This window comes from Takifugu flavidus, chromosome 10 (assembly GCF_003711565.1).
Source record: "Takifugu flavidus isolate HTHZ2018 chromosome 10, ASM371156v2, whole genome shotgun sequence".
Classification (NCBI taxonomy): Eukaryota; Metazoa; Chordata; class Actinopteri; order Tetraodontiformes; family Tetraodontidae; genus Takifugu; species Takifugu flavidus.
Window position 1 is genome coordinate 11,964,968 of NC_079529.1, and position 9,643 is coordinate 11,974,610.

General features: G+C 44.4%; 1 protein-coding gene across 1 annotated transcript; it reads right to left on the minus strand.

Annotated features, from left to right (window-relative positions):
* Window positions 1-4,214: 4,214 nt before the first annotated feature.
* Window positions 4,215-9,412, minus strand: LOC130532681 (sialic acid-binding Ig-like lectin 5). Its single transcript, XM_057045443.1, has 5 exons — window positions 9,199-9,412; window positions 8,477-8,788; window positions 8,062-8,382; window positions 5,094-5,196; window positions 4,215-5,012 (listed from the first exon to the last, which is right to left on the minus strand). The coding sequence occupies exons 2-5, from the start codon at window positions 8,613-8,615 to the stop codon at window positions 4,910-4,912; spliced, it is 666 nt and encodes a 221-aa protein (XP_056901423.1). The 5' UTR covers window positions 8,616-8,788; window positions 9,199-9,412; the 3' UTR covers window positions 4,215-4,909.
* Window positions 9,413-9,643: the final 231 nt, after the last annotated feature.

The window sequence follows — 9,643 nt, forward strand, 5'->3', positions numbered from 1 at the left end:
ATGTTCGCAAAATAAGGTATATAAAAGTTTTCTTTCATGTTCTACCCCTCACCTGTGTGAATATTAAAAATGTAAGCATCCGTTTGGTTTCTGGTGGACCTGTGGAGCAGATTTTAGCTTGGAAGCTTCCCACCTGCACTTGCACCTGCACGCGTCAAAACTGAAAGACATGCTAAGTGGGCGAAATACTGCAACGAGAAACAGCCATGACGGTTTTCGACTGGCATCAAGAGGTTAATCACACCGGTTTGAGCTTTTTATCCCATAAACCTGCTGCCTGTACTGGACAACGTGCATGCAGGTGTGTGACGTACGTGTTACAGCTTTGAAAATAACTGGTATCACGAGAACTGAAACCATTTCTTCTTCTCCATCTGCCACTTTTAGCAGTGTACACAAAAGGGATTCAATTGTAATTTAAGCACTGCTGGACATTTTAAAAAAAAAGCTTGTGCGTTTGAGTCCACGTGTGCACGTTCGAACCCAGCTTTGCCCTGCGCACCTCGCACGGTGACATGGGCCTCAGCTTCCTCTCAGCTTTGATTTCCTCCAGGATGCGTTGGTGCAGCGTGGGAGGAGGCTGCGTCTGAGGCTTCAGTTTGCGAGCAGACACCTGCGACAGGGATCACGTGCACAATGTTGCAGAATGAGCAGAGCGGAAATCGATTACTGACGTCATCCACAAACAGCAGACGAGAAGAGCGCCACAGGCTGCGTCTGTCATCGGATTTGTATCAACAAGCAACCCAAGAAAGTTAAAAGTGACAGTTTCTTCTTTTTAAAGGGAAGCTTAGAGGGTTGAGTGGAGGTCTTGAGCGGATGAATTCCAGGATAACTTCATGGGCGCTCTCCTTCAGCCGAGGAGGGATGTCTCCATTCACCTTGACAACACAACAGAAATGCAATATCTTATTTCATCTTTCTGATGTGGATCAATGTGTGACGGACAGAAATGTTCATGGTGTTTATATCTATCGATATAGGACACACTGAGCTTTTTCTAAATGTTGAACAGGTGTAATAAAATTAATAGTTAGAGCAACTGAGTGGGACCACAGACGCTTCAACAAGACAGGAAAGTCAGAAAGTGCATCAGTTGATGTGTCGTAGGCACATTGGGGGTAGATTTCTGATGACTTAATTGCTGACATAAATATTCAACTAAAAGACTAAATACAATTGGAGAAAAACAAAACGAGCATTCCCACTAGCGCTGCTGTTACATTGGCTGGTTCTACAGAACACTGTCTTTGATCTGCTCTGATGATGAACGGTTAAAACTTTTAAAGCCTGACAAAACCATAAAGCCTTGTCAAAGCCTGACAAAAAAGGACATTAAAGGCACAACATCAAAGACTAAAGCTCTACTCCTAAACATAAATCCTAATATACTTAAACTATCTACTTGTGTTAGTGAAACAGCATAACAGAATAACATAACAGAAGCTGCTAAAGTGATCTACATTTTAAACAAAAAAGTAAGAACAGGAAGACCAATGGAGAAGATACAGGAAGAGAACAAAAAGCTGCTGAGGTCAGTGACGGAGCTTCAGCATGAAGTCAGGCAGCTAAAAGAACAGCTGGCTGAGAAGGACGAGCAGTTGAGCCGGAGCACCAAAAGGCGCCAGATAAGAACAGTGGCTCATATGGACACCCTGACCCAGCTGAACCAGGCAAGGGCTGATCTCACAGTCAGCCAAGACAAGTGCTCTGATCTGGAGGAGAAGTTGCGCAGTGGAACCAATGACAGCCACCAGAGTCCGGAGCACGGAGACCACGTAGAGCTCTCCAAGAAAGAAGAGGCTCTGAACCTGCAATTCTCAGAAAAAGAACAGCAGATGGAGGCGTGGATGAGGCAGAGGCTCATTGGCCTGCAGGAAGAATTCCAGAGGAAGCTCCTGGAGGAGAGAGAGAAGGACCAGCGTGAGATGCGTGAGAGAGAGGAGAGGCTGAGACAGCAGCTTGAGAGAGGGATGAGGGAAGAGAGGGACGACTGCTTGAAGAAGCTGACCACATTGATCGAGTCCTGGCAGACCGAAGCTCAGCGGTGGAGAAAACACCAGTCAGAGCTGGAGGAGAAACTCCAGGAACAAGAGACCCTGCGCAAACAGCAAGAGGAGGAGAGGAAGCAGGAAACTGAGCGCTTCCAAGAGAACTTCCAGCAGCTTTGGGTAAGCAGCCGCAGATTTGTTTGTCCCGTCACTCCTGGTTTTGGAAGTTTAAATGTGTGGATGTGAAAACTAAAACCAATTCCTCCTTTCATCAGAACTACATTGAAAAGAAGGAGAAAAAGAAGAAGAAGAAAGGGGTCTGGAGCAGGATTCTAAAATTTTGGAAAAAGTGAACTCCAACTCTTTTCCTTGCTTCCTGCCCTCAGTAGTTTTCCACTCTACCTGTCAGCCACTCCCACCTCATCAGGCCAACTCCACTCACCTGTCAGCTCCGCTGCAGCTCATCCCAGACCTGCCTGTCTTCATCCTGCCTCCCTCGCCTGTTCCCCAGGAAACCTGCCTGCTTCCTGTCTCCGACCACGCACTCTGCCTCCGTGGCTCCAGCTATAATCTGCTTCCCCGGCTTCGACTCCTGTGCCTGGCCTCGACTCGTCTGCCGCTCGCCCTCATCGGTACCTCTGCCTTGCCGCCCGGCTCTGGACCCCTCCCCTCGGCCGTTCCACCAAGAGTAAACCCATTCCCTTCCCCTAATCCTAAACCCAGAGACTCCTTTTGGGCCACTGGTCTGAAGAAGACTGTTTCCTGAAATCACGGGGCTTCATAAATGCAGAAGTTGTCCTGGAAAAAATGTTCTATTTATCAAATGGCTTTTAGTTTTTGGGGATTTTTTTATGCTGAAGTAATTCACAACATAATTGTGGGATCCTAAAATGAGTTGTTCCATTAATATTGTAATTCAATAATTTCAGACTGCTCAAATGATCTGCATCCTTATTTAAAAATGTAAAAAATGCAAACACTCTTTGAATCCAGCAGAAGATGTAGGTGTTCACACCCCCATGTGCATCTGCTTTCATTTATTTTATGCATTCTGTCATTTTTGCCGTTAAAATTAAAATACATTAATATTTTATTGCGCTAGCCATTTTACCATTCAATCAGTGCATCCTTTTAAGTCCATCTCCAGCAAAATAAACAATTATCACAGAGATTCACTGAACATTGAAGGGATAAAAAGGTCACATGATCCTAATTTTAAAAACATTCCACTCTCATTTGTTACTTCCAGGATGGATTTTTAATTCTTTATTATCAGGGTGTCCAACAACTCTTTAAGAAGCCTCCAGCTGATCCAAAATGCTGCAGCCAGAGTTCTGACAGGTATTGACAAAAGAGATCACATGACTCCTGTAATGGCGTCTCTTCATTGGCTGCCCGTTAAATTTAGAAAATTTTTTAAAACCCTTCTTCTGACCTACAAGGTCCTCAGAGGCCTCGCTCCATCCTACCTGGAGGAGCTAGTGACACCTTACCAGCCCAATAGACCGCTCCGCTCTCAGAATGCTGGTCTACTTGTGGTTCCCAGAGTCTCATAGGAGTAGAATGGGGAGCAGAGCATTTAGCTACCCGGCCCCCCTGCTATGGAACCAGCTCCCTGTCCAGGTACAGGAGGTGGACTCCATCTCTACCTTTAAGATCAGACTTAAAACCTTCCTCTTTGAAAAAGCTTATTGTCACTAATTCTGTAGCTCCAGTTATTATCATAGATAGACAAATTACCATACTTAGGGGGTCGTCTAATCATTAGGTCACATCTTAGCTGTGCTGTTATAGGCCAAGGCTGCCGGGGGTCCAGAAACATGATCACCTGACAGGCCTCTGTCCCCCCACTGGGTCATGGTTTCCTCTCCTCTCCTCTCCTCTCCTCTCCTCTCCTCTCCTCTCTCTCCTCCTCTCCTCTCCTCCCCCCTCCTCTCTCTCTACCCCCCTCCCCATCAGCAGGAGGGTCCTCCTACATGAGTCTGGTCCTGCTCAAGGTTTCTTCCTGTTAAAGGGGAGTTTTTCCTTGCCACTGTTGCTTGTCTGGGATTCTGGAAAGTGCCTTGAAACAATTTTGATTGTAAAAGACGCTATATAAATAAAGATTGATTTGATTTGAGTAAGCCTAATGAAATACTTGCTATATAGAAGAATTGAATACACTGAAACAATCTATCATAAAACATAGTTAGCCATGGCCCAAATGTGACACAGACAACGGAATGATCACAAGGTTTGAACGTTTTTTTTTCAGTTCAGACCAATACAATACAGATAGAACACAAGATGTAGCATGATTTTAGCTATCCCCTATTACTGTTAGGATGTGGAGGTCAGCTTTGTTGTTGCTTCTCACCTGGATCCAGTCTGCTCTCGTTTGGGCTACACCTGCACGATTTGCTTGGTACGCCTTATGTTTTGAATAAAACCTTTTGGAAAGGAGTTTTCTGGTCGTGGGTTCAGAGTCCTGTTGGGCTTCTGCCTTAACAATTGCAAAACTTCCTCATTATGCTGTGTTGCTGCGCACCATAATGTGTTTTGCAAACTATAAAATGGTAAAGTGAAATTGTTCCTTTACATGACTGACTTTCATATTTTCCATCAAAAATATGTTTTGGATCTATTATTGAAACAATTTATTATAGCAAATTCTTACATATTATACCAACTATGCACCGTATATTCCCCAGCATCATCATTTCAGGGCTCTTCTTTACCCCTCCATTTTGGTTATATAAATAGTTGAAAAGAACTGATCCTAGAGTGTCACATTTTTACTTTCAAGTTATTTGAAAAGAAAATATCTTGTCAAGAAAAACGATATTTTATATATGGAAAATAATCCCAATAATTCCAAAAATACAAACTCTTATATTTTCTCATTATTTAGACACTGAATTAAGGATTCAACAGATTAATCAGAGCTGGTGAATAACATCATATTCTGATGTTGGGTGTGTCTTCTGCAGAGACATGTATGTGCTGTTCTCATTCTTTGCTCTTGTCTTTTGTCCTGCTTTCCTGTAGGACAGCAGAGGGATGGTGAACTTCCAGCATTTACAGATTTCAAAAGCAAAAAAAACCCCAAAGGTGCAAACTCACCACAGTCTCAGGACACAGATGACAGAGACAACACCGATGATAAGAGCCACAGCAGTGACAGACCAGGGGAGCACACTGCCAGAGTCACTACACTGCACAGCACCTGTCAAAGACAGCAAATAATTCACTATCTAATTCCTTTATCACATATAAATTCTCAATTCTTTATTCAGAGTTTGACATAGTGATTAATGATAATGTGTCTGCAGTTTCTGAGATAGCGTATTTTCACGACCATAAGGAGCACTGTAATAAAAGGCGCAGTCTCAGTTATGGGTGTGCTATTTCTTATTTAAAACATACATAAGGCGCACCGTATTATTAGGCGCATGCTTGAAACATACAGTAAAAATAACAACGGAAGTAAAACAGTGAGTTTCGACACATTTATTGAACAAAATATTCATTCTTCCGCCACAAAACCATCAAAGTTTTCATCTTCTGTATCTGAATTAAACAGCTGCACTATTTCAATGTCCAACATCCCGAATTCCTCTTCTTAATCATCTGAATCAGACTCACCGACCGGTTCCGGTTCAGCGTTGATTTTGCTCTTACAATACATGAAGACGGTATCATAGCCCATGCGTCTACAATCCACCCGCATATGATGGCATAACTTGCCCGCCGCTGCCTCATAGTCTTTGTAAAGGAGTGTTTGCCTTCCGTCATCCAGCGCTCTGTCCGTTTCCATGGCAGCCGAGAACCACGGTGAACGGCGACTTTGCGTGCCCCGTTGTGCGTATCGCCACCGTGCTGGTCCTTTTTCTCCACTTTGTGGGTCAAAGGGATGTCAAAAGTCAGAGGGATCTCATCCATGTTGGTGATGTGGCTGGGCGCGGTTATCTTGTGGCGGCAGTAGGTGCGGAAGATGGCCGCCCTCTACTGGTTAGGGTTAGGGAAGATGGCCGCCCTCTACTGGTTAGGGTTAGGGAAGGTGGCCGCCCTCTCCTGGTTAGGGTTAGGGAAGATGGCCGCCCTCTCCTGGTTAGGGTTAGGGAAGATGGCCGCCCTCTCCTGGTTAGGGAAGATGGCCACCCTCTCCTGGTTAGGGTTAGGGAAGATGGCCGCCCTCTCCTGGTTAGGGAAGATGGCCACCCTCTCCTGGTAATCTGCGGGCAGCCGCTGCGCAACAGTTGTCCTTGCGCGTATGGAGAGATGCCGCCTCATGAAGCGAAAACACTACGATTGCTCGATTGCCATTTTCAGCCGCATATTCGATGGCCTGCAGTTTAAAGTAAGCCTCATTCATACGCGTCTCGCTTGACTGCCGCCATTTTAGGGGATCCTTACGCATAGGTGTGCCGCTAATCGATTGGCGGAGCATTTACCGTAGTGCACCCACCAAAGGCGCACAGCAGATTTTGGAACTCAGTCCACACAAGGCGCACCATATTATAAGGGGCACCATCGATTTTTGAGAAAATCTCAGTGTTTTAGGTGTGCCTTATAGTCGTGAAAATACGGTAATCAGTATGAGAATTATGATACAGTGGGACCTCTACTTACGAACGTCTCTACATGCGGAATTTTCAGGTTACGCAACGTCTCAACGGGAAAATATTTCCTCTTGTTACGAAAGAAATTTCAGGATATGAAAGGCAAAAATACGCTACCGCTGCTACTCGCAGCTCGCGGAGTTTAGCGAACGCAAACATGCTTGTAGCTGCTCTGCCATTGGCTATCGCCTAGCATCTTCCTCTCATCCCATTGGCTAGGAGGGACGTCCATATGTAAAAGTTTGTGTGTATCCCAGCGTCGCCTTCGTTTAACTTTTATTTGTTGTGGGTGTTCATATGTTTGTCCATTAGATGGAGGTGTTATCACAAGTGTTAACGTTTGTTGCTAGTAATGACGGCTAATGTAAGATTAGCCTGTCATAAAGTTCATTTTGTTCCTGGAGAAGCCTTGCACTGAATTCCTACATTTATTGTGTGGTAATCTAATTTTAACATGTATTTGTAATGCGGACTCTGCACCGGTCCGTAGTGGTGAAGAGAGAGCTGAGCCGAAAGGCGAAGCTCTCGATTTACCGGTCGATCTTCGTTCCTACCCTCACCTATGGTCATGAGCTTTGGGTAATGACCGAAAGAACAAGAACACGGGTACAAGCGGCCGAAATGAGCTTCCTCCGTAGGGTGGCTGGGCTCTCCCCTAGAGAGGGGGAGAAGCTCTGCCATCCGGGAGAAGCTCGGAGTAGAGCCGCTGCTCCTCCGCGTTGAGAGGAGCCAGATGAGGTGGCTTGGGCATCTAGTTAGGATGCCCCCTGGATGCCTCCCTGGTGAGGTGTTCAGGGCATGTCCCTCTGGTAGGAGACCCCCGGGAAGCCCCAGGACACGTTGGAGAGACTATGTCTCTCGACTGGTCTGGGAACGCCTGGGGATCCCTCCGGATGAGCTAGAGGAAGTAGCTGGGGAGAAGGAAGTCTGGGCTTCTCTCCTTAGGCTGCTGCCCCCGCGACCCGACCCCGGATAAGCGGTAGAGAATGGATGGATGGATGGATGGATGGATGGTATTTGTTACATGTTTTGAGGCATTTTTATGATTTATTAAAAAAAATGATGTCCGAATTTTTGGGGGCTTGGAACAGATTTGGGCATTTACATGGAAAACGCGTCTCTATTTACGTAATTTTCAGGTTACAAAACAACTTCCGGAACCAATTAATTATTAACCAATTAGCTCCTCAAAGGAGGTTATGTGACACCTGCTGTTTCTTTGGTTTTTAGTAACTCCAAAAGCTATAAACAGATTTTGATTAAATGTCCCTCAAAGGAAGGGCCATAGAAGAGCCCATTAAAGTATTTGAGTAATGCTGTAGTTGGGTGGTCTAGAAGGAGAATATTGTGACAAGATATAAAAGTATGCCTTCGTAAGTATTTCATCACAACCACCACAATCAGGTCTGAATCAAATACCTGTGGAAGACCTAGGCTTAATATTTTAAAAATAATTTAGATTTACTTACAAATCACTTTTATGTCAACTTTTTCCATCAGGGTCGTATTGAGATGCTTTGCTGTACAAATGTATTGGCCGGAATCTTTGGTTTTTACATTTGAAAGAGAAAAACTTGCCATCCCATCCCTTTGTTCCAGCTGGAAGCTCCTGCTGTTATTATTACTTCCACAGAAATCGTTGGAATTGATTTGCAAAAATGTCTCTGTTGTTTCTGGAGATTTTGTCCATGTGAGGACAGAGGGAGGGAAACTATCAAGACTACAAGTTAGATTCAGAGTCTCACCCTCCCTTATAATTAAAGCCCCCGATACTTTGATTTCTTTAACATCTGAAAAGCAGAATCACAGCATTATTCTCACTCGAGTTATAGAAATTAATTTACTTTTTGGCAGAAACTAAAAGCAAAGAGGAAAACTACTCACATGTCACATTCAGAGTAACAGTCTCAAGTGTTGTAATGTTGTTGCTGTAGCGAACTGCACAGGTGACATTGGCGTCATGAGATTCAGCCAATGAGTTGAAGGTCAAAGTTGAGCTCATTTTCCATGTGCCCTCAGTCATCTTCTCAACAGATATGCTTTCTGTGAAGCGAAACTCCTCCTTTCCTCCTTCTGTCCACGTCCAGGTGATTTTAGGACCAGATCCAGAGCAGAGACCAGGAGCCGTGCAGGTCAGCGAGCCCTGTTGGCCCTCGGTCAGAGGAGGAACCGTCACTGTGGGCTTCTGGCTCAGAGCTGATCAGAGAGAAAAACATGTGGAATCCATCAACGCCTGAGTTTTAAGATAATGTTTGCATAATTTTAGATTACTTGGAAACATTTCCCAGAAGCGTTTTTAATTCTTAGTCGTTTCAGAAAGGACTGCAGCTCCTACTCGCAGCCCCTAGGGGTCAGCAACGCTCAAGCGGTTTTATGCAGGTAAGTTTTGAACATTTTAAATCTATTGCATCTGGATGAAGCCATACAGGATATGTTGCAATATATTAGGCACTTTAATACTTATTCTGTGAGAACTACAGACTTGGTGATGGTAAATCAACTTGACAGATTATGTAATTCCACTTGGAAAGAATAAAGAAAGATACAAACTAATGTGCCATTTAAATGTGAGAAGTGTTTTTGTGCTGCAGACATCAGACTCCTACCTTTAGCAGAAACAAATGCCCTTACTGGAAACGTAAATCCTTCTTGATTCCCATAATAATTCACACCATTGAGTTTGAGCTGATAGGATCCAGAGTCTGACTCTGTCAAGTCATTGACAATGATGCTGCAGTTTTCGAGACTCAAATCAGGCTCAAGCAGCGACACTCGTTCTCTGAACCCGTCTTGAACTTTAGTCTGTTCAGATGGAATATGATATCTGATTCAGCACACTTTGATTTGGAGGCATCACATTTGAACCAAACCATATTCTGGGGTGTGAAAGAAAACGGTGTGCTGAAAGAACATGGTATCACAACGCATAGTCCAGCCTCGGCTTTTATCTCCTCTTCAGGGAAAGAGACACAGAATCCAACATACCATCTTTCCCTCAACATCACTGATGAACCTGTCAAATTGAGACACCAGTGCAGAAGATACTTAAAT

Coding starts and splice junctions, on each gene's coding strand:
- LOC130532681 (XM_057045443.1), bottom strand. CDS start 8,615: ATGACTGAGGGCACATGGAAAATGAGCTCAACTTTGACCTTCAACTCA. Junction 8,383..8,476: donor TGTTACTCTGAATGTGACAT/GTGAGTAGTTTT, acceptor TCTGCTTTTCAG/ATGTTAAAGAAATCAAAGTA. Junction 5,197..8,061: donor AGTTGACATAAAAGTGATTT/GTAAGTAAATCT, acceptor TGTCTTTGACAG/GTGCTGTGCAGTGTAGTGAC.